The sequence below is a fragment of the Montipora foliosa genome, chromosome 6 (assembly GCF_036669935.1).
Source record: "Montipora foliosa isolate CH-2021 chromosome 6, ASM3666993v2, whole genome shotgun sequence".
NCBI lineage: Eukaryota > Metazoa > Cnidaria > Anthozoa > Scleractinia > Acroporidae > Montipora > Montipora foliosa.
Window position 1 is genome coordinate 41709043 of NC_090874.1, and position 25000 is coordinate 41734042.

Genomic DNA, 25000 nt, shown 5'->3' on the forward strand with positions numbered 1-25000 from the left:
AACTGAAACAAATAGAAAATCTAAATAAAAGTTCATAGTTTTATATCAATGTTGCAAAAACAGCAAGTTCATAGTTCTATATTCAATGTCCACATCGTCATCTGGGTCAACAGTGTTTTCATGATTGGCTTCGTCGACATCCCACTCAGTGATGACCTGAAAAGGGTTTGGGGAGACTGGGCTCATCCAGTACAGAGAGCTGTGCTTGTACATGTAACTGTTTCGATTCCTCTTCACGTGGTTGGCCATTCTTGAATCATTGAATCTTTGGCCTTATTGTTTCTGGATACCATTGACCCAGAACAAACGGAAAGAAAATTGCCAACATTCTGAGTACAGAAATTAAGAAACAAAGGTTGTGTGATTTTGCTTTACACTCTGTTTTGTCAACTTTCAGACAATAATAATTATAATTATTGTCTTTTTTTTGGGGGGGGGGGGGGGGCAACTATTAGAAACAGGGCATTTATTAGAGAAACTTTATGTCACACTGGTCAGGGGCATTTAACTAATGGATAGGAGGCCTTTATTACATCATTTACCTTACCTGTATGTGCTACTTAATGGCAGATTTTCAGACCCCGTAATGCCTGGCATACTGACATGTGTCATAGCCAAACAGGTGTTTTATGAATGAAGAATATCATGTGGAGTATTCACTCTTGGAGTATCTTTTAAAGAGTTTGTTACAAGTTTTTTGAAAAATTGAACTTTCTCATCAATTGGACATCACGTTTGACAGTATTTCTGATTGGATCAATCGAAAAACCAATTTTCAAAAATAAGGAAAAGGAAATTATTCTCCCAAATTCTAAAAGAGCTTACAGTGTGGACGATATTCTGCCTCCACATACAGACCAGGTGACCTGGTGACGTAATTCGGAGGAGTGGGGAGAACAATTTTAACGCTGTATCCCACAACCGCGCGCAGCCTTATTTTCGAATTCAACTGGCAGAGGTGAGGTTAGCTCTCTTCGGGTCTACTTGAATTTTCATTCAGTAACAGGAAAATGTGGTAGACACGTAATGATCTGTTGAGTTTTGGCGATGGCAATACTGCAGGGAGTTTGGAAACAACACCTAAGGCCGCGCGCAGTTGTGGGATACGGCGTTAAAATTTTTCTTCCCGGTCCTCCAAATTACGTCACCAGACCACCTGGGAATGATGGCTTTGACAAAGAGAACGATCTATTTTAATCATGGTAAAACCCATTGACTCCTAGGGGTTCACCATTGACAAGTAAAATCATCTGGCCTTAGACAGAGTAAGTCTGGCCGGTTTGGGCTGGTTTGGACGTCACAGGGTTAAATATCCTCATTTTTTCACCTATGAGAAAGCTCTGAAGCTCATATAACAGTGATTGATGGAATTAATTCATTTGAAATTCACAAGAAAAAGTTGAGCTCGCCAACAGGAACGTTAAACGTAATCATGACGAAACATGGTAACAAAGGACATATTCTTGCATTTTAAAGTGTTCCGTACTGCACTTTAGGCAATTATCTCTTAGTTTATGAAATCCTGTTATAAAAAATGTTCAACAATAAAGTTTGGCTCCTCGGAAAACAAATTCTATTCAAATAAATGAGACTTCACCCAACTAAAATCAGGACATAACAATATGGTTAAAATTGCTCCATAATTGCGCAAAGAGCCTTCTGACTGTCATCAGAATTTCCAGGACTGTTGGATGATGCAATTCATAATTTGTCTTGTGAGAAGCAGTGTCAGCATGGCAGGCCATGGTTACCGGTTTGCATAGAAATCAAAACTGACTTTCTGCATGGGCCGCGTGGCTTGTGCCACCAGAGGTATTTGTTTTGGTCCTCGACAGTGTTGTGTCCTACCTTGAAAAAAATTCCTCTGGCACCTGGGGTAGATTTGACCTCAATTTAATAAATAAATATAATTATTTTAGAACAAAAAAGTCACGTATGACTGTTTATAATGCATGGTGTGTTTTAAGTTTTCTACCTGCCTTCCAAAAAAGAATTACCCTAAGAAAAAGATTGCAGTAATATTATTTTACTGAAGTAGCATGTCTTTACCATTCGACTCCTTCTACTGGATATTTTTAATTTTTGTTGTAGACAGAAGAGACTATCAAGTAAATTCGGTTTAAGAGTATTTAAAGCAAGTTTCCTGTTACCTCCCGCAGGCTGTGGCATGTGCCGAAGCTGGCGTTACCCTCATCTCTCCATTTGTGGGACGTATTTTTGATTGGTATGTGAAGAACACAGGCCAGAAGGAATTCAAACCTGAAGATGATCCTGGTAATTACTGTTAAAAGGTTTCAGACATAATGGGTTCTCAGCAACTGAGCGTTGTTGGTTGCAACATAGCAAGTCTCCCTCTAACCCTAGGTTAGGTCAGATGAGAAATTAATATTGAAGCTATCAGTGGTTATCCCAGGTTTGGGGCAAGAGGGGGCTGGCATGGATGGAATGCAGTCTCCAGTAAGAGGAATTACCGTGAAAAAGTTACAACATAAACAAAGTTGCGCATATTTTCTGAATAATATTATAATGTATAATGACCAAGTATTATTTAATATTTATATCTTTCAATGGTTTCTTGATTATTGTTAGCTATTGTATTAATTTTTCCTGAAACAAGTGCTTATCTTGCAAAGTTGTGTTCGCTTTGTTTTTCAAGACAGTAACTGTTGTTGAATGGCCATGTGTGATTGTGTACCAAATGGAAGAAGTCTAATATTCCCATAATAATAATAATAATATGATGATGATGATAATAATAATTATTATTATTATTATTATTATTATTATTATTATCATTATCATTATCATTATCATTATCATTATCATTACAGGCCTTCCAAAGTGCTAACAACTTGGTCAACTTTTGGCATCTTTTGTTTTTCAGATGTCTGTTTACTGAAAATGATTCTATTGTTACACAAAATAGAGCAGTTTTCAATTGAGTGCCGTAAAACCAAAACCAAAGTAATTACTTTGGCCAATCAAAAAGGTCGGAGACAATCCAGTAAACCAATCAAAACTCGAAGTAATTACACGTAGCCGACACAAAGCACGGGAAAATGTGCACGCGCGAGCCATGATTGGTTTTGGTTTCACTTCTGATTGGTTGAAAAAATGGCGCGAGAACTTTGAACCAATCACTGAGTGAAGTAATCATAAACCAAAGTAATTCACTAATTACTTTCGACACTCAATTGAAAACCACTCTAATTATTATAATTGCTTATTAATTTTATAACCTAAATTAATTTTAAGATCTCTGTTGTTTTAGCGAGTGCTGACAAAATGACCCAGTTTCTTGAAATTTCTGTCACCTGATGTTTACATTTACATTGCAAACTCAATGTTTGGTTCCTCTACTTCTGTTTCTTTGTGACAGTCCCACCTTAACAACTTTCATTTGTACAGTGTATTTACAGAGTTGGCATTGTATGTTGCTTTTTCACCCCTGAGGCACCTCCCATTGACAAGTAACATTGTCTAACATTAGACACAGTAAAATCCATAAGTAGATCACTCTGAGGAGGGAAATGGTTATTAAATGCAGCTGTTGAAATTTTGCCTCATTTTCGGGTGTCTTGTCAGTGACTAGGAAGTTTCAAGTTTTCAGGGTCTCAACATTTCCCTTTGGAAGGTCTTGTTGATTACCGAAGTCAAGTCATGATCAAGGAGTTGAACACTCTAGCATAATTAATACAGCAATAATGACATTAGTGATCATCTTTAAGGTGTGAAAAGTGTAACACAAATCTACAATTACTACAAGAAGTTTGACTACAAGACTGTGGTTATGGGTGCATCATTCAGGAACATGGGACAGATTACAGAGCTGGCTGGGTGTGATTTGTTGACGATTAGGTAACAAGAATGTATTTATATATAAAAATATTATAATAGTATATGTAATAATAGGACCATCTACTACATTCTAAGCTCCAGACCTGTCTTATCCACTTTGGGAGCAAAAATGTTACATTTACAGGGATCGCGTTAACGCAGAAATCGTGCATTTTTACGCAAATAAAATCCAAAAAATGCATGATCAAAATTTTAATGCATCCCAGGATGCAAGGCACTGACTTAAATAACTCACACAACTTGCTTTGATTTGTCAGTATATTCTGTTGTTTGTAAAACTGTTAGAGCGATCTGTGATCATAATTGAAGTTCTAAGAAATGGGGTTTAAAACATCTAAAAAGGTTAAAACTAAATTTTCGACCGCCTTCTGCGGTCTTCTTCAGAGGAATGTACTCTGCAAGTCACTGAATGCAAAAATATAGCAAAAGACGTCACTGTTTGTTGCTCCTAAGTGAGGAAACCAGTGATGCCTAAACCCTTGGAAAGGGTGCTCTTTCATTAACAGCGTTCTTGTCCAGGAATGAATGTAACGGCTCTAGAAAAAGCCTTTGTCGGCCGGTCCTATGCATATGGGTCAATATGAATTCCAAGTTGGTTACTCTCTTTTTCTCATAATTTAAAACATACTTTTTTTCTCGCAGAGGGTCACCAAGATTTTTGGACCCCAGAAAATGCTTGGGACCCCAATTTGGCCGAACATGCGGGTCCCAGGACCCAGATTGAAAAATCCTAGTGCCATCCCTGATTTAAAGTTGGTCCCTATACATTCTGTTTGGCCCTTTAACCACTACTTCACATTCAATTATTATAAAAGATTTGACAATTATTTTATTTTGTGCCTTGAATATGAGAAACTCTCAGGGTATTACATTCTAACCTACCAACTAAAAGGTATCTGAAATGGGACTACAAGTTATGAAAATGTACTGAACTTTTAGATAAAAGTGTGAAAAGTTATACTATTGTTAGGATTGTAGAATTTAGTTCTAGATAACCATGCTATGATTGTTCATCCCTTGAGCATCCCTATCATTTTAACAGTTGTAAAGAATGTATTGTAGCTATCACAATTTGTGGTCAAATAAGTGTTTCATGACCTTAAGTGTCATTCACATTCATCAAACCAATCATTGGTAATGGTTTACCCTCATAGCAATATTACCTAGGGACTACAGGTCAGTTCATCAGAATACGATATCTCGCTACTTTTTACACAGACGCTTTGCTATTAGTTGTTGCCTTGGAGCATGTGTGAAATTTTATTCAAAACAATATGGTAAGATTCATTCAGTTTTTATCGTTTTCAGTCCCTCTTTGTTAGACAAACTTAAACAATCAACCGAGACAGTTTCCCAGAAGCTATCAGTGGAGGAAGGTGAGAAAGGCAGTGTTTAGGCCTAATGTTAGCATCAGTAAAGGTTTGGGTTGTTTCAGCTATGGTAGAACAATGACCTGCAACCTTTACCTGTAGTTTACGCCCTCCAGTATCAACAGGACAGGGATAACAGTTGAGGCAATCATGCAATAACAAGTGGAGAATTTCACTTCTTACCTGAATTTTTTTTTTTGACTGATTAGTTCCTTAATTAATTGAAACAAAATGCTTTATAATTATAATACAATGTATGTACTTATTGACTGAGTGGGAGGACCGGACGGGAAAATATTTGACCCGAGATCATGGCACATTATGTGCGCGATGACCAAGGGCCAAATATTTTCCCGTTTGGCCCGACCTAAACTCAGTCAATAAGCATTTTATCATATGGGCTCTTTACACTATTAAATTTTATGAGAACTCAGAAGACAAAGTCAGGACAAAATAAAAAACAAAAATGTGCACAGAAAATTTATCTAATATGTTGTTTGCAGTTGCTTTTCGGACTGTAAATTACTTGGATGTTTAAAAGCCATGAAATCCCCTAAAATTGCATTGCATGGAGCAGTATGTGTTGTTGTTAGTAGGGCCGTATGGCTTTTTGCCTTGCACTGCTTGTGCTAATGCGTATGGCCGCCATATACGGGGATTTTCCCAATAGTTTTGCAATGAAAGTGCATGCGGGGCTGTACAGGCCATATGATAATTTAGCTTATGTTTATACTACCTTCTTTAAATTTCTACAGCCAAGAAACTGGACATTGAAAAAATTTCCCTTGATGAAAAGAAATTCCGCTGGCTTTTGAATGAAGATGCAATGGCCACAGATAAACTTGCTGAAGGAATCAGAAAGTTTGCTGCCGATGCTGTGAAACTCGAGGACATGATCAAATCAGAACTCCAGAAGTGAACAAATGAACAACTTATTTTAGTGTAACTTTTGCCAGTACTGTATTTTGGAAACAGGTCTGCGTGTATCCAATTGCTGTGTTTCAGTTGTTTGCTTATTGACTGGGCCAATAGTATGAATGGTTATCTTGTTATCATGATGCCAGCCTTTGTGATATCATTGATTCTGTTCCAATGCATTTTCACTAGGAAATAATTATTAAACAAAATCTGTGAGGTCTTTATCAAAGCAAGTTCACAGTTAACTGTAGTCTAGCTTTTATTGGAAAGCCAGGTAATGTAGGAATCAACTGACTGTACAACGGTCCATTTGGAAGGGGACTGGTGTGAATCTCTAATCGTAGTCACTTGACAGAGTCTTGACATCTTCTCTGGTACAAATAATGATAATAATATTATTATTATTATTAATTAATTAGTATTGATCCTGACCAGTCTTACCCTGCTCAAATTTTAGTGCGTTAGCTATTAATAAAAATAATGACAAGTACATGTACATGTAGAGTATTGTTCACTACTTTGCAATTCATTATCATTCACCAGATTTGAGATGTAAGGGAACTGTAATAAATTGATAACATTAATAAAGTCAATTTGCTTTTCGTAAGGGCCTTGCACGTGTGTTGTTTTTAAATTTTGTAGCTGTCTCCTAGTCCAGTAGAGTGAATCACCTGTAATGCATGGAATTTCTTGTTCTTCTGAAGGTGACTGTATATTGCTCTTTATATATTTAATAAACAATTTTGGTAGATTTATCATGGCACAAATTACAGCTATTGCCAGTCCCACCTGCCCCTCATCGCTTTTTTTTTTTTTCATTTTTCATTTTTCGAAAAACTAAATTTACGGTAGGTGGATGTCAATCAAAATTTGATTGACATCCACATTGAACATTTACTGTTTCCATGAGAAATTCAACTGCCGCCAAGTGAAAAGGACTTCCCTGCTAGTAGAGGTGTCTTCTTTTTGCTTTTGCTGGGCTGACGAGTACGGGAAAAGAAACCTCTGCCATCCATGGGTCGTCATTGTGTTGAGTATGCACGGTGGTTACTTAGCGACTGAATCCTCACCTGATACTTCACGTTGTGTAGGCTCACTCAACAACGGCGGAAATACTCTAAGTGAATGCACGGGACACAGTGGGCTCAAGTCACAATCAGATCAGCAAACATATCATGGGGCATGCGGTTTGACGAGTGCCGTCTAAGGATGTGGGTCGACGGCGGTTGGATCAAAGTGAGTTTCGACTCATTGCAGAGGTCTCTTTTCCTGTACTCGTCGTCAGCATAGGGAATGCAACGAAAATAGATCTCTGCTAGCAGGGAATAACAGGACTATTGTTATGGAAACATTTGATTTATGTTTCCAACTGAGGACAGTAGGTCCAATTTATTAACATAAAATAATACAAAAGAATGTAAAGATGGTCGCCATTTATGAGAGTGGTCTATTTAGCAACTATTCACTGAAGTGGAGGTGGCTAGTGGTGGATATTTACCAAGCCGTTTTGCGCCCGCAGCACTGAGGTGAATAGTTGTTTTAGTATATACTAAAACAGTGAAATGATAGCACAAAAAGATGATTTTAAGTCATTTATTCCTGCAAAGATAACAACATTTTCGGTCACAAATTCCACGCCAATTGCTCGGAGGTGAATAGCAAAGGATATCCGGAGTTTGAGTAGCCAATCAGTGTGTGAGTTCAACCCTATCCATTGTTTTAGTATATGCTAAAGTTCATTATTGCTTAAGATCATACAGACTGTAGTTGTAATTGTGGATCTGATTTGGCTTTCTGCAATTTAGATACTCCACACTGATAGTGGAACAAGAATTGTGTTCTAAGCAAAGCAAGACCCATGGGAGCCAAAAGGGAACCCCTGGGAGAAGGTATTCCCAGGGTGTGCTCATCTTGTCCCTGGGTTGGGATGGAGGGGGGGGGGGGGAGGAGGGTGAGAATAAGAAAAGAAAATTAAACACTGGCGAAAAAGAACAAAATTAATAATAAGCATAAAACATTCAACATAAAAATTAATGTAACTTAAACATACATGCATACATAGTTGCATATTTAATAATCCTGGAAGTCCTGAGACTCTACAGGATACTAAAACAGTCAGCGGCGAAATAGAAAAGGGCGTAAAAGTAAGTAAATACCTAAATTAAATTATTTACAACATATAAATATTTACATTGTGTTTCAATATTGTCTTATGGTTGGCAAAGCATTTGCTTGGAAGGCAGTATGCATTAGTGCAGGCAAAGGTATTTCTGAACTTATGAGGGTGGTTGTCTATGAGCTAAGGTGACAGATGCTAGAAATGTTAAGGCTGGTCTCTCATATACTGGATCCGAAATAATTTATGTCCATGAAACAAAAGAACAAAGCGAACATAGCAATACCTAATTAGCAAGGCCTAATCGGAACACTAATGGTTCTTTTGTCCTCAGCCTTTGAAAGTCTACCCAAATAAACTGACATCATTAATACTTGAGATTTTGGAACAGAGAACAGCATCATCAGCAAATAACTTAATTTTAGAGTTAAGGTGTATGGACAATATCATTGATGTAGATAAGGAACACAAGAGGGGACCTAGGACGTGCCTTGAGGGACACTAGAGGTGACAGTGATCCAGGAAAGCTGGACACACTGCATGTGGTCCAACAAGAAGTTCTCAATCCAAGAAGGGACGAGTAACAACGTTCATATCATTGTATTAAATCAGAAAGCCTAATCAATGCTCCATGTTAGGGCAACTGTGAGATCACAGGTAGACCAAAGGTGCAAAATACAGGGCTCACATAGGGTGTATGTGGAGCATAGTTACTAAAACAAGGAATGACCTACAATGAACAATAATGACCTACAGTGATGTGCAATGACCAACAGTGATCTACAATGACCTACAATTACCTGCCAGGGGGGGGGGGGGTCCCGTGTCACTTGTCTGAATTTTAAAAAGTCTCATGTCGGTGCTTTGTCGATATATTTCACCATGGCTTCACGTTGCTGTCGAAAAATTTAAAGATAGGATGTTGTTTGCCGCAATTTCACTTGAAGTGCTGTCGCTACTCTTTAGGCCATGTCGCTTGCCGGCATTTACCCTGACAGAGCCTCTACAATGACCCACAATGACCTACAATGAGCTACGTACAACGGCCTACTTAAATGACTTACAATCAAAAAGAAAGACAAAAGAGGATCAGGGTGAAGAATTTGGTGAGCAGAAAACATCCATTGCGCATTGTCACCCAACGCTTTTAGTCCACTGCATGATAGCCCATATGATGGCAGCAATTACACATGTGAACTTGAAAGCAGAAATAAACTGCAAAAAAAGACCCTTGGATAAGGTAAAGATAGTTTTCTTTGTTTTAAAGCCTAATTGGAAATACACAAATACCAAGACTTTGCTTGGCAACGATAAAATCTTAATTAGAGCAGGAAAAAATGAAGAGAAGATTATAAATAAGTTATTCTTCCCACAACGGTCAGTGTAAAACCAAGACTGCAGACTGCAGACCAGGGGTAAAATGCAGACTGAGGTTATAATTTAACTGTTGAAAAAGCCCAAACCCATCAGAAATGCTAACACTTTAGCCTAAATATTGTTTTAGGCCTAATTAGGTTGGCATTTCTAAGGGGTTTGGGCTTTTTCAAAAGTTATGTTATAACCTCAGTCTGCATTTTACCCCTGGTCTGCAATCTGCAGTCTGCGTTTTACACTGACCTCTTCCCAAAATCTTTTGTTTGGTTCAGAGTGCACAATGAAAATTTTCAACTTGCACAGCAACGAGGTTTTGATTGGTTTAAATTAAAGTGGAGTGTTTTTAACCTTTGTACTGTAAACATGCTGCAGTGCCTCAGAGCTGCAAATTGTTTTTTTATTTTAGCTCATATTACAGATCATTAGCTAATTAGCTTATAATGTACCGGAACCTCATTGTGGGTCATTGTAGCTCATTGCAGACCACTGTAGGTCATTGTAGTAGGTGATTGTAGGCCATTGTAGGTCATTGAAGGTCATTCCTTGTTTTGGTAACAATGGCATGTGGAGACATCGATGTATCACATGTCCATTCACGCGCTTGTTTTGCGATCCCCACCCCCCGGGGGGTAATTTTGGAATTTCTGGGTGGGGATGTGCTGGTGGGACCCTGGAACCCTTAGCCTATACCAGAGCTAGTTCAGCTGAATTTTGCTACCCTATACTAGAGTAAACTCCCACCGATTTCCTTCTAAATTCCGATTCTTGACAGTTAATAATATCCAGAGGTGTTTCATGATAGCCATTTTTTATTGACACTGTTGAGCCTGAGTTTGGTAAACTTCAACTTTGCCGATTTGATTTTTTTTATGATAAAATCTTCAACCGACTGGTCAGTTTGTGAAAAATGATACCTTATTCTAGACCGAAAGGCTATGATTTAAATACTCTATCCTAGAGTAAACTGCTTGAAAACTATACCCTTCATAGCGGCACATTTCTATGTAGTCCATATATGGCAGTACCTCCCCCGGGTCCCCACCTAACCTTCATCGCAAGATAATCGAAAGCACTTCACACAGACATAAAAATCGAACACATATATATGTGTATGTTGAAGGCCGGGTAATGCAATGGTAATACACGTGACTGTTTTGTTCCCTTCCGCCCATGGACATGGAAGGGATCGAGGCACACTCAAAATTCCAGATCTCTATCCCACTCTATCTCCAATCAACTTGCCTGCCCACTCACGTCTTCAATCATCAAAGCCTTTTAGTTATTACTGTACTAATATTAAGATAAAATCCTGTCAAAAAGGTAACACCACTGTTTGCGTTGTATATGACATGTTTCCGTTGGCCCTGCATGACCGCACGCAACCACATGTAAAAATATAGCAACCGCAATATTAGGGTTTCCTCGGAAATTATGAAAACTCGTCCACGCCTAGAAACACGCCCCCTAAATAGACCAATCAAATTTTAAATATGAAAAAACATACGGTGTCATGCTCGCATCCAAACGAACGCACTGGACTTTGGCCTCCACGTTTACACGAATTCTCGAAGTTTTCCATTTATTGGATCATTCATTTGTTTCATAGAGGCAAAAGTTAAAAGACATAAGTTGGACCGACGAAAGATTGCTATCACAAAAAAAGTCATCGTCAGTTACGTGACTCCAGCTCGAGTTACAGTCACGTTAGGCTAGAAACCAGTATTTCTGATCGATGAAGCATGTTCAAAGAAGACGCCTTCCAAGAAATTCGTGATGAATAAAAGGCGTGCCACGTAGTTCATTCTTACATTTTTCTGGTGCGACAATTGCGTATTTGACAGATTGGAACTTCTTTCTTTTGCCAGCGATATGCATAGCAAACCCGGGCAGAAAGAGCCTACCATCTTGGGAAAATTTGTGAGTGCTGGATTAGCGGCCTCTGTAGCCGAGGCAGTTACTATTCCCATAGACACGGCTAAAGTTCGACTTCAGGTGAGCAGATAGTTAAATGAGCTATCAGATATTCGATTTTTACGAAAGTAAATGAAATATCAAGGCATCCAAAATGGTCATTTAATTATAAATTTAGGATACGGCGTTATTTGAGTCATTGGCAACTTGTAGCCAGTGTCGTTCACGAATCATGGGCACAATCATTGACTGTTACTTAAGTCGCATTTACTATTAGACAGATAGTACTTTAACTTTGTTTCGAACGAAGTGAAGGTCTTCGATCGTTAATTGATTATTAAACCCTCCAGCGTGGAATCTTGAAAGTCTTATCGCCGGCAAAATAAATTCATGTATGCGAAGAGTTTGACGTGGAGTTTTATGTTTCTCCGAAAAACAGGAAACGTCATTTACCTTTCAACCCAAGAGGTTAACATATGTCATTTTTCTCTCGGCTAACGAATCGAAAGATGAAGTGATCAAGCGATTGAAATCGGGAACAAATCTAGCGATGGTTAGTCAAACAAAGAATCGTGTTCGAATAATTAATTAAATGCAATAATGCTATTTTATCGCGTGTTAAAATTTAACTTCAGGCCTTAATTGTTTGAAGGGTGGATAGCGCTATTCACTGTATAAAACACTATCCACTGGATACCTCATGGATAACTCTGGTCAGAGATTTTCTCTGTGCTTGTGTATGTGGGCCCATTTCCATTAGTAGAGCTAACGCTAATGCACCTACAAGGCTGCTGCCTAAGAAAATTGTAAAGGGGCCCTCAGAGCTGAACGCTGAGAACTTAGGAGCCCAACATATGAAGTGAAAGGTGTTGCTGTGAAAAACTAAGGCGCCCAGAGCTATTCTTTGGGAGCCCCAGGCTACCGGGCTCCTGTTAGGCAACAGCCTTGACCTATCAATGTTAAGCTGCTTGGGGGGAGGCCGGGCATAGGCGGGGGATTTGAACTCAGATCAGTTTTTCTGTTCAAATGCCCGGCCCCAGGGAAGTCATCCTGGTTCAAAAATGTACAAATTCCTCACCCCAGGGGCCCCCGGAGCTTAGAGCGATCTGCCACGTGTTCCAGAGCGTCAACATCCACGAACTCCTGCCATTCGTCTTCGAATTGCTGAACCAAGATTTCTTCGTCAATATCAATTTTGAATTATGTTTTCACCGTATTGATAAAACTCTCACCAAACTACCACAGCCTTACAGCTCTCGTCGTACCAAACAAGAACCTAAATAGTAAATTTAATTAAATACATTTATAATGCCATGCGTACGGCGAGAGCTACTGAAATTTAAATTGACCAATCAAAATTCAGCGAGTGGGAAAAACTGTGCTATCCAACGTCACATCAATTGTTCACGATTAATGGGCCAGAAAAGCATTAAAGAGATTTTGTGGCAACTGCCAACAAACTTTGGCTCCAAAACTGGGTTGCCAGCAAGCGGCGATTCGAACGTCAGCTGTTGTGCTTTGGCTGTTATTTGTGCTTTTTCTAACTAATTTAAGACGAATTCAGTTCAGTATTTTCGAATCAAGTGTAAGAAGACGTCAAAACCGTATTGATAATGTATTTATTTGTGTTAACTTCGCAAATAAAGACTTTGATGACATCCTTGCGACAGGGTAAATAGACAACAACATCGTTTACCCACGGAAATACAAATACACCGTTTCCGGTGAAAAACGCAAAGGATTGACAGGATAGCACAGTTTTGATTGCAGCCCACACTGTGGGCGCAGGTTCCGTATGCAAGGTGCTTATGAATTGAAGCAAGCATACACAAGTTGCACGAAGAAAACTCATGAATATTCAAACATATGCAAAAAATATGCACCAGAACACAACGGAAACAAAGGCTTTTCTATTGGATTACATCTCAACCTTGTTAAAAAGATTTGATGACCTTTGTCCTACAAAATATAGAGCAGTTTCATTCACTGCAGAGAATCGGTTTGCTTCTAGTGACTTCTGGGTAATTCCAAAATGGCGGTACTATTTTCCAGTCTTTCTCGGTCATTCAAGATGGCGATCAGCTAAGATGGCGTCAGGGAAGCCCACTCTTCTAGCGGTTAAAGTCAAAAGTCCCGACCCCCGAAACTCAACGAATGATCAAAAGTCCCTACCACGGGCAGACTTGTAACGTCAAATCCCCACTGACCGATTGGACCTCAGAGGGTTGGATCCAGGGAAAAGTGACGTCAGAGGCTCACTAGCTTAAAATTTCAGCATGTGAACGCAGCTTATTATAATTATATGCAAAGCATGAGTTTAAAAGTCTGAAAGCCCAAATTAACCCCCGTGCTGCATATTAATTCTGCGGCGTACACACGTATTGCATTTCTAAACTAGTGAGCCTTTGACGTCATTTTCTCCTCGATCCAGCTCTCTCAAGAACATAATGTTAGTAATGGCGGACCATTAAATAGAAAAAATTACAGTTAAAATAAAGAGGTGTCTTTTTGAAATCAAGGCTTAAAACGTGGGTCACGTAGTGTTTTGTTTACATAGTTTTGAAATCCAAAGAAAAATATGAATTGATTTTTTGGTCACAGGGGCACTTTAAGTCTGTTAATAACTCAATTTGTTTTGCTGGTGACCCCCCCACCCCCCACTCCCCAACCCAGGAAGAGGGACTTTTTACCAACAGATCCTGAATATAACTGCTCTTCATAATGACTCCAAAAGAAGCCAGTGTGACTCCATCGGGTCCAGTTTCATTTCAGGGCCTTTATAATCTCAGGTAATCCGTATTCCAAAGGTTGGGACATCAGACTGTATCTTACTGTTTTCTGTTTTCTGATACGCCAATCCCGGGTCAGAGTTGCGACCTCACTTTTTCCCTACCTCCTTCAGCTGACTCCTTACAAAATTCATAGAGAATATAATGCATAACCCAGTAAACAGAAATATACTCGAGGGAATCAAGTGTACTAGACTAAGTAGAACATGTACAAGTACACGTTTAACTGCCCTAACGTTTTGACGGATGGGATGAGACTTGAGTAAAATAAAAAACGAAATCAAAAATGAAATGTATTCCACACAAATACACAACCCATGATGGGCAGTGGACTTTTTGATTTTTATTTATTTATTTATTTATAACTTTATTTATAATAATCAATACGAAATTAGGCTGCCATCAGAGAGGAACCAAATCCTCACGTAAGATGACCCCCTAAAAATATCAACAAAGCTATCAAGGAAATAATTTGAACATAAATTGATGCAAAATTTGCTGTAGTAAGAAAAGCTTAAAATAATTTCTTCCTTAGAAGCTCCCTGTATCAGGGCCTGAACAATCGATTGCCCAAGTTCTTGTGATTATCGATTGTCATTGATTATCAACGTCATCGACAATCGATGAGAATGAAAATCGATCAGTTTAAATAAGCTAGGTAATAATAATCAAAAGATGGTTCCTGTCACCAATGTGTGTATTATTAACTTTTTATGATAAAATTTCATTTACAGATTCAGGGTGAAAATGCAGTCATGGCAAATGTACCAAGTGGCGTGACAACTGCAAATTCGTCAGTGCAATACCGTGGAATGATAGGATCGATGATAACTGTTGCCAAAACTGATGGCTTCCGTTCCTTGTACAGAGGACTTGTACCCGGAATACACCGACAACTGTGCTTTGCAAGCATTAGGATAGGTCTTTACGACAAAGTAAAGAAATTGTACGGAGATGAAGATGTGAACAACCCAAAGGTCATTCAAAAAATTTTGGCCAGTCTCACCACTGGGGTGTGTGCTGTGTCATTGGCTCAACCAACTGACGTTGCAAAAGTGAGGTTCCAAGCCAGTGCATCTAGATTTGGATCAAGTAAAGCATTAGATGCTTACAAGGAAATTTACCAACAGGAAGGAATTCGTGGATTGTGGAAAGGTGCTTTTGCCAATATGGCACGTCTTTCGGTGGTGAATGCTTCAGAATTAGTGGTATATGATATGTTGAAGGGTTTCTTTCTAAGAAAGAAACTTATGGATGACGAATTTCCACTGCATTTTGTCTCTGCCTTTGGTGCGGGTTTTGCAACCACTGTCATAGCTTCACCTGTAGATGTAGTGAAGACACGGTACATGAATTCACCACCAAACACTTATAAGAGTGCCATTCACTGTGCATACATGTTGCTGAAACATAATGGACCTCTGGCCTATTACAAAGGGTATGTCTTGGATAAAAACAGAGTTTTTTTTTTTTTACCAGACTAGTTAAGTGTTGGAGAAACATAAAGTCAATGGTGTCACACCTCCTACTATGTCAATTTAGACTGTAATTTAATAAGGCTTCAGGTCAGAGTTTCTGTTAACAATAAAACTGTTGCCATGGGAGACTTTTGAAGTAATCTTGTTAAAATTCTTGGGGGGGAGGTGTATTTCAATGGCCAGCATGTGTAGAGGTCTTGTAATATAAAATACATGACTGTATTTGCATTGAATTCAGTGATAATGAACAACAGCCAACCTGATTTTCAGGAATACAGTTTTCAAGCTTGTTGCCTAGCATCAGTTGAGATAGTATTTTGCGCAGGTGTTATAACTCCTGATGTATTAGGTAACTTACTTGGTAAAGGAAAGGAAAGGAACTTCATTTTTTATAAAAGTGTCCGGTCGTTCTAGGGCTGGAGCACTAATTGGGGACACTATAAACTGAAATTAAAAATGGAAGCAAATCAAGTCAAATGTTGGTTTTTGTAGAGAGGGGATACGGGAGTACCTGGAGAAAACCTCTCGGTGCAGAGTAGAGAACCAATAAACTCAACCCACATATGATAAGCTGGTATTACAGTATCATAAAAGAGGTGCTTATTGGTCATCATGATGGAAATAAGTAAAATGATGTTAGATTTTTTTGTCTTACAGTATATAGGCACAGTATGCAGCTTGTAGATTGTGATGTTTTGACCACCTACTGCTGGTCTTCTCCAGGCGATAAGGTTGACTGCTGTCCACGAGAGTGGTATATGTTTGTGAACAAACTGGCAAGGAAACATTTCATATTGGACCTCTCAGGAAATTGCTCAAGGGACAATGAAGTCCTCTTATCACAGCCAACCACCATGTAAACAGTCAATCTTATCACCTGAAGACCAGCAGTAAGTGGTCAAAATGTCCTGATCTGCAACCTGAAGTGACTACACCGGGAGACAAATGATCAAATGTGACTCGTATTGTGACAAAATACCCTAAGAGTATTTTTTTCTTTTTCTCGTTAACAGGTTTACACCAAATTTTATGAGGCTTGGATCCTGGAACATTGTCATGTTCATGTGTTTTGAACAATTTAAGAGGATATTCAGTTCCTTCTCTTCAGAAGATTGAGAATGGTGAAATTATTTGAGCAATGCCACATATTTACAATTTCCCTTATGGTAAATTCTTTTCTGATTAAGCTTGTTTGGTTAAGGTGGTTGAATGACTGTGCATAATAAATTGGAGTAACAAATCCAAGTGAATAAAACGCAAAAAAAATGTTTAAAAAGCCTGTGGAGTCACTAGACCAAATGAGTTTTGTCAACAACCCATTATTACTTGGAGGTATTTCAGGAGTCAATCAAAATTTGAACAATGGCAGCAGGGGTTTCATTAGCAGCCTGGACACGGGTACTACATCAGTGTACCCACGTTTGCTCAAAAGAGGTCTCAAGATCAAAAGCCGGACTATATATAGGAGTGCCTGCTTGCTCTATCACAAGGTCCCTTCTACTTTAAAACTTAATGAAATCCGTGAGGCAAGCTTTGCTGCATATCACTAGTGCTATTAAATTGGAATGGCATACTGGCATTGAAAATTAATAGGGCAATCTTGATTAATTAGAACCTCCCTTGCGTGATCCTAGATCAGAATCGAAAACTGCAAACTCATTTTTTGAATTAATTTTTACATACATGTAACCATTTACTAGATTAGCTGCTTTCATTATTTCATGTTGTGTATCAAACTGAATTTTTATTTTATTTTACATGGGTGTTACATGGTAGCTTGTAATGTTTAGGTATGTGACTATTGCATTGTGTTACGGAGATTGTCAATCATATAGCCGAATGAGAAAGTAAACGAAAAAGTAAGTAGTATTTAATGCAAGTGGCAACCAGCACCCTCAAATACAGTTGCATTAAGTCTATTTATATTTATACATAATTATAACTAGCAAAACACATGGCCTAATAAAATATGCAAGATGCAGTATGACAATAAGGTGCACCCAAGGTTATGTGTAAAGTGCATGATGGCATTCTAAAGGGTTACTGAAAGTAACATTCTTTGTTACACTAAAATTGTAATTATTACACTCAGTTATTGAATAAATTAAGATCAAAAGCAGTTCATCTCAGTGAAAGACTGATTGTATAGTTATACAACACAAGTTTATCAAACCATGACGTAAATCACCTTTAGCAGGTCTAAATCAGTCAATTTGACAGCGGCAAAAATGTAACTGCTGATTGGAGCAGCAAAAATCATTTATTGGATTTAGGATACGTTATCTTGGGTTGTATGGCAATGTTGTACTTCCAGGGAGTTGGTTTTAGTTCAAAACTATGATTTACATTCAGTTAAAGGATGGTGCCTACTAAGTCAGTGGGAGGCACAGTGGCTGCTCGACGCCGGATCGAGTGGTCTGGGTTTGGGTCCTGGCCAGGGACATTGTGTAGTGTTCCTCTCTCCACCCAAGTATATAAATTAGTATTTTATTTATTTTCAACACTCTCTTAGCACGCCAAGTATGACAGTGCCATGGTATTTTTCGTTTTCAACATTCCACCAGTACAGCTAGTATGGCAGTATCATTGTATTTTTCATTTTCAATATTCCCTCTGTAGGCCAAGTACGACAGTGTCATTGTATTTCTGGTTTTTAACATTCCCTTAGTACGGCTAGTACGACAGTGTCGTTGTATTTTTGATTTTCAGCACTCGCTTATAATTAGTACTCCAAGTACGGCAGTGCCGTAGTATTTTTTGGTTTTTAGCATTCCGTCAGTATGCCTAGCGTCATTGTATTTTTCGTTTTCAACAAGATGACCTTAAGAAAACCGAAACTGAGGAAAACCAAGAGAAACATTCAAGTAGGTTAGTCAGACTTACTAAGTGGAAAAAAGGGAAAAGGAGCTATCGCTTAAACAGGTTGCATATGGTATAAATAGTTAACGGCAAAAATGCTGGGGGTAACCCTGCGATGGACTAGCATCCCATCCAGGGGGGAGTAGAAATACTCCTAGTCGCTTCATGCTACGGAAACCAGAGATAAGCACCGGCCTGATGGGCCTTTCTAGGCTCGTAACAGAGACTTTACCTTTACCAACTACGTCAAAGGTATTTTTGTGCGGTTTATGATTATGCAGCAAATGTAGATCTTAAGAAGTGTTACTGAAATCCAAAAGGAAAATTGGGGGTAGTCAAGCATTTATAGCATTCTTTCTCAAATTGAAGTTTAATTATCTCTCAAAAATGCATTGTTACCCCCAATTTTCTTGTTAGATACCAAGAGTACTTACTAAGATCTACTTTCTCTGGATAGTTTTAAACTGTGCTAAAATATCGCTGTTTTGGTAAATACCACCCATAGGAAACCCAGTGCACGTATCTCAAGATGTGCAGAACACATGCACAATAACAATAGTAGGCACCGCCCTTCAAGCAGTGAGACTTCCTTGACAATTATGGTCATTCATACAGGGTACATGAATGACCATTTTTTACTCCCCTTCCCCTACCAACAATCGAGGGGACAAAATACTTCCCTTTCAGAATGGGGAGTGGGAAATTCTTTGCAACATACTGGGACACTATGTAGTTGTTAATAAAGCTCCTAGGAATGAAGAAATGCATTACATAGTTTATCATACAAATGGGAGGCCCAGAAATCTTTTCCAGTCCTTCAACCACAAAGTCAGGAGGAGCACTCCTGTACTAGGCATTAACAAATTTGTTAATACATGAGCTCCAGGCAGTTGCCAGGTTGGAAGGGGGGTGCAGCATACACCATTTAATCATACAATAAAATATCATGAAAAAGTACTCCTGGTTTGAAACCAGTAAAATACAGCCCAATACACTGATCGATCAGAGCTTCTGCACTATGTGCGAGATGATAAAACATGTCAAGACCAGGAGGCAACCTCAGTCAAAGGCTACCCAAGGCTCCTTATGCAATGGATTCTATTGTTCTATCAATCTTGTTGCATGCACAACTTGACCTCAGTAGTACTGGACTTCTCACTTTACCAACCAATACATGTTAATCATACCATTGTTTTACAAGTTGAGATACCTTCTGTATGAAAAGATTGGTGGAAAGATGGAAAGTTCATTTGATTGCAAAAATGTTAAGCAGTGGCTTGACATCAGAGATAAATTTTATCAGTCATCAGGATATCAAATCAATCAAGGTTTGTTGACAACAGCAGAACAACACAACAATCTGTCCTCAATTTAATACTTTGTAAGCTCAATCTATTTCTTTCACATAACTTGACAAACTTTTGGCACTTAAATTAAATTACCTCAGATCACTTGCAAAATACTGAATAAACAATTTTGACTTTTTTTTTGTACAATATTTTTTATATTAATTTTTAGAAATCAATATTAAACACATCTTTTCAAGTGTACAATCACATAGACTATCTCTTGAACCCACAACACCATTCTCAAACTAATATATCTTCCAAATTTTATGAAGTACTACATTTTTTCACATGCAAAATTAATGTAATGAGAGTTAAATAAATTTAATTTCAAAACACAAAATAACGTAAGGTACTAAAAAGATGATATGAAGATAGTCCGCCATTGTAATAATTGAGTTGTAATTTTTCTTTTGTTGAGATTCTCAGTTTGAGAGCATTTTGGCTGTATGACTGCATGTGGAGATGAAAAAATGTTTAATTTTTTGGCAAAATAAACAGAAAACCTTGTTGCATACTCATAAATAATGGATCATAAATGGATACTGTTGCTTGTTTAGAAATTGCAAGCCACGGAAGAATCAAACAACATAACAGTACATCGCTACATTTAACCTTGCATGTGTCAGTCAACAACAAAGTTTGGTTTAGCTGCAATAAATACTATTACCCGTAAATACTATATTCGACATAAATAAAACAATAATTATTTTCTGCCACATCAAACACAAAGTGGAGGGTGACTATTTCAGTCTTTTACGTTAAATCACAGACACTGTCATTAACATTATCACTCCCACAATGTGGTTCTGGAAACTGGACATGAATTCGCTGAACAAAAGTGATAAACATCTTACAAATGGGACAGTGTGGAAGGTGAAATGCACATCTCGCACAGGAACACACATGCCCACAGGGAGAAAAGGCTGTGTTAATTTCAGAGTCCATGCAAATTTGACAGACCCAATCATCACATGATGCATCATTGGCAAAATATACTCTTTGCCAGCTTGTCAGGGTGCAGTTACACACAGGACAAGCAGTTCTGTTCTTTACACAGTCTTCACAATAAACAAGGTGTCCACAGGGTGTGAAAAGCACATTTGATTCTTGTAGGTTGCACTTCAAACATTTTGACACCCAGTCGTGTCTTAACACAATGTCACTGTCATCATGGACGTTTTTATAGTGAAGATCATAAGCCTGGCGTCTTGTATGTTTGACATCTAAGTGATACAGGTCACCTGAAGGAGTCTTTGTAAACCACTTGGCTGGCAGGGCCCAACAGGGAGTAGGAAGGAGGTAATGATTGAGGACTGACTGACGCACTTTGCTAGAGTAGAAAAACAGCTGGTGTTCCATGACAGCCTTATGGATGGCTTTGGCAGCATCATTGCAGGCCAAGAAAAAGTGGATAAAGTTCAGTTTACTGGTGTCTGACATTTTCTTCATCACCAGAATTAGTCGGTCCTCTGACAGATTCATCTTGATGATGCTATCAAATCCAATCCTAATGAATTGAAAATTTAAATCTTAGTTGCAAGTTTGCATTGAACAGCCCATGAAAGTTACCGGTAGTCCATGTAAAAAGAAACTGAAGTATGATTGTTAAATCCAGAATGTCATGGAGCAAAAATAATTATCATCATTACTTTTGGCTAATTAAAGATGTAGGAAAGACTGCAATAATGACCTTAGCTGACAAAGCCAACCAGAACAAGAACCTCACCATGATATATAATTTCTCAATTTTACCATTATTTTCCAACTATTACCACTCACTTTGCATGTACATGTGTGTCATTGTCCTGGAGTTGAATTGGTATAAATTTCACTGACAGACAGTTATTAACTTAAAAATTCTCATTGTCTTTACAACCTCCATACAACTTCAAATTTGAACATTTTTGAGGATGACAGTAGAGAAATGTACAAAAACTTAAGAGATACACATGGGGCATATCGAGCCATTGCTTATGCCCGCTAAACTTATAATTTTTAACTTTTAGTTTTTCTTGTCCAATGGCTGACCTCAACATTGCTAAACGTCACTGTTGCAGCTTTGTAGCCAGAGTTCCTTTTATTTTTCAAAGGTTTCGTCCAGCAATAGCTAATGTTTTCTCCAGGAAAACATTTATATCCTTGAGATGCTGAGCTTTGTGCAATAGCTTGTTTCTCAAGGAAAGCATTTATTTCCTTGAGATGCTGAGCTTTTAATGATAAAAATAACAAAAAATTAAAAGGTCCTATAAAAACATCATTCAGCAAATGAGCCATCATGATGATAATATAAAAAGTGTAAGGCTAACCACGGGAATTTGATTGTGAGATCTGTCCCCAGGTTTAAGGGGTTTTGATCATACATGATGTCCCCAAGGTAGGGATTTTGATTATCCGAAGGACATTTGACCCCCTTAACTCGCAGCTGGGTAGAGATTTTGACCAATTATTATTCTGTCCAGGGGTGGGCAATTTGAATTTTTTATTAAAGAAAATGAAAAGAAGTCAAGAAGGATCAATTTCTCCTGGACCAGTGAAAGAAGGGAAGATCAGTAACTCAAAGTCCACACTGTGAAGTCCAGACTGCTGGATTTTGCAAGGCCTTGAACAATAAATTAATTAGTATTGAATTCAAGGATTTGGGGTCATCAGGTCATAATCAGGGCTCCTAAAAATAATATAAAATGTATCTGTTCACACACACCTTTTTGCAGAAAGAAATATTATTGTATGCCTTAATATTAAATCCTATCCTGATTGGTTCAAAATAAAAAATAAGTTTCTTACTCTCTGATTGCATATTGATAAGCTACAAAAGGACTGACAAGGAGAAAAGGAGTACAAAAGATGGTTTTGTCATATTATTAAACTTAAACCACGTATCACCTCTAAATAAACATCTTGTCATTGAAAGTGACTGACTATGTTCTCGATATTAAAGATCTTTGGGTTCTTTCCAATTTCATCCAACCAATCAGAGTTCACAAAAGCCATCAATCAAAAAGAACTCTTTAAAAAAACAAAGCGCTGGTCCTGACCTTTGCAACGAAAACAAACAAGCCCAATTTGCAAAAAACAAAGCAATTTGCAAGTGTAAAATGAATTAATTTGTACACTTACGATTGCTTGAGCTTTCCATGAGTTTTTCTCTCGTAAACTCTCAAGCCACTGCTTCCAACCGCTACCAGGACTTTCCGTCTGCAAGTTCTTGCTTTGAAAATCTCTGCATCATACAATTCCTCCTTAGACATGACATTTAAAAATGAGTCCCTTGCTATCGTCGTAGTCATTCCTTCCAGTTTCTTGTGTGCGTCGGCAATTTTTTTCTCCATATCTTCCCCGGACCAGGGCGATAGAAACTGAGGATAGGTTTTGGGTCTGTATGAATAGTCCCCATACTCAGCTTGAATCATAAGTGCACAAAGCTCTACAGCTTTCTCTTGTGTCAAATTAAACTTGCCTTCGGCGATCTGCTTTCTTAGGCAAAGATAAAACAGTCGCCTGCAAGATATGATACCAACACATTAATTAATAAGCTACAACCTGAGATGAGCCGTTTGGCAATGTTCAAGTTACCGACTTTCACACAAGATTACTGCTCCCTCCGGGGAAGACTTTGCTCAATCAAAGTATTTAAGCTTAAGCTTAACCTTCACCTGCAGTTCACATGAAATCGAATCCCTGCCGATGAAACAAGAGAGACCATATAAAAGCAGACAGTACACACCTCGTTTCCTCTTGCTGAAGTTCTTGTGGAGCAACAAAGAATTTCACTTCCAGGGAGAGACGATGAGGTTTACCAGGCAAATGAGGGCGAAGCTGAGTCGAAACTGGATTTCTTAAATTCAGCCAAACATTTGTATCATTAACGGAGTGTCGTAGACCAAAATAGTTTTTCTCTTTGGTTCCCACATTTTCACAGATCTAGAGAAAAGAGAAAATTATGTTAGAAACCGAGAAGATGGCCGTTTGCCAGATGTAAAAAAGATGATCAAACCACAAATAATTTGCAACTTCAGCTCTTCTTGTGTGCTTCTTACCTTGTCAAGAGCTTCCTGTCCGAGTTTGTCGCCCGTTAGAACGAACTCGTGTGCCCTGCCGTCTGGTTCCAAAACCGTAAATTTCATAATTCTAATCTATAAAAGTACAAATCTGGAGAAAGGCGACAACAAATGGCGGAATACATTATGGTGTAAATCCGGTCTCAAAAAATTTTTTTCCTAGGTACACAACAAGAAAACATGTTTGGAGGTGGTTTGTATAGTATTAACCAATCAGGAGGCCGAAAACAACAAGCAGGGTTACCAAGCAGCAAAACTTGACATACCGGATATGAATAAACCGGAAATATAATGTAACGTAATCCAGTTATTTTTCCGTCCGACTAAAATTTCGTTTCATATAGGTGGTCGACCATCAAGAGTAGTAGAGTTGGTTTGGCTGATCAAAAGAAGGATACAGCAGAGAATACGCCGATAACATAATAAAAATAAGCCAGAGGCAGGGCCACCGGAAATAATTTCTGAGAAAAGTGGCGTGATGATGTGGCGTGTCATCGCCATTTATCCCGTCGAGTGTAGTCTGGGACGAGGATCTCTCAATGCCCGCTACCACCAGACCTTCAGGACCTTGCCAACATACAATGCTGACAACAAACGATGCGTACGTCCCATCGGCACCTTTAACTCACGCAAGAAACACAACTTGTTTTGCTCGTGAAAGGAGGGTGAGGTCGTTCAAGCCCCAGGACAGAGGAAAGAGAGAAAAAAAAGTGAGAGTAAGAAATAAAGGTCGCTTTAATTTCCTGTCAGTTTTTATCTCCATCTGAAAACGAGTGCTCTTGAATTAACGCGGGTTTAGCAACCTCGCGCAACTTGCTTTGCATTGTGTTTGTTCACCATAGACATAATTGCCTACATGCCTGGCTACCGGCTAGGGCCCGAAGATGGGAATGCATTTGTTAATTAATGGCTCCAGGAGA

The 25000-nt window shown here is 38.5% G+C and overlaps 3 protein-coding genes across 4 annotated transcripts in view; 2 read left to right on the plus strand and 1 right to left on the minus strand.

The window, feature by feature from the left end:
* LOC138007385 (transaldolase-like) overlaps positions 1–6753 on the plus strand; it is a 17559-nt gene extending 10806 nt beyond the window's left edge. For both annotated transcript variants that reach the window (XM_068854253.1, XM_068854254.1), the window contains 4 exons: positions 2160–2274; positions 3729–3858; positions 5167–5234; positions 5984–6753. In XM_068854253.1, coding sequence (XP_068710354.1) covers positions 2160–2274; positions 3729–3858; positions 5167–5234; positions 5984–6147 — 477 coding nt within the window. In that variant the 3' untranslated portion in view covers positions 6148–6753. The remainder of the gene's footprint in view (positions 1–2159; positions 2275–3728; positions 3859–5166; positions 5235–5983) is intronic.
* A 4413-nt stretch (positions 6754–11166) lies between these two features.
* Positions 11167–17933, plus strand: LOC138007388 (dicarboxylate carrier UCP2-like). The gene is made up of 3 exons (XM_068854257.1): positions 11167–11628; positions 15071–15774; positions 16828–17933. Exons 1-3 carry the CDS (start codon positions 11506–11508, stop codon positions 16928–16930), a joined length of 930 nt encoding a protein of 309 aa, XP_068710358.1. The 5' UTR covers positions 11167–11505; the 3' UTR covers positions 16931–17933.
* A 2098-nt stretch (positions 17934–20031) lies between these two features.
* LOC138009088 (E3 ubiquitin-protein ligase MYLIP-like) lies at positions 20032–24281 on the minus strand. Its single transcript, XM_068856397.1, has 4 exons — positions 24060–24281; positions 23747–23943; positions 23140–23520; positions 20032–21529 (listed from the first exon to the last, which is right to left on the minus strand). Exons 1-4 carry the CDS (start codon positions 24144–24146, stop codon positions 20776–20778), a joined length of 1419 nt encoding a protein of 472 aa, XP_068712498.1. The 5' UTR covers positions 24147–24281; the 3' UTR covers positions 20032–20775.
* Between the last annotated feature and the right edge of the window lie 719 nt (positions 24282–25000).

Excerpts from the sequence above, each read along its gene's own strand:
- LOC138007388 (XM_068854257.1), top strand. The coding sequence starts at position 11,506 with ATGCATAGCAAACCCGGGCAGAAAGAGCCTACCATCTTGGGAAAATTT. Across the intron at positions 11,629-15,070 it reads CGGCTAAAGTTCGACTTCAG|ATTCAGGGTGAAAATGCAGT; the intron begins GTGAGCAGATAG and ends TTTCATTTACAG. Across the intron at positions 15,775-16,827 it reads CCTCTGGCCTATTACAAAGG|GTTTACACCAAATTTTATGA; the intron begins GTATGTCTTGGA and ends TCTCGTTAACAG.
- LOC138009088 (XM_068856397.1), bottom strand. The coding sequence starts at position 24,146 with ATGAAATTTACGGTTTTGGAACCAGACGGCAGGGCACACGAGTTCGTT. Across the intron at positions 23,521-23,746 it reads CTTCAGCAAGAGGAAACGAG|GCGACTGTTTTATCTTTGCC; the intron begins GTGTGTACTGTC and ends CATATCTTGCAG. Across the intron at positions 21,530-23,139 it reads CATGGAAAGCTCAAGCAATC|GATTGGATTTGATAGCATCA; the intron begins GTAAGTGTACAA and ends TCAATTCATTAG.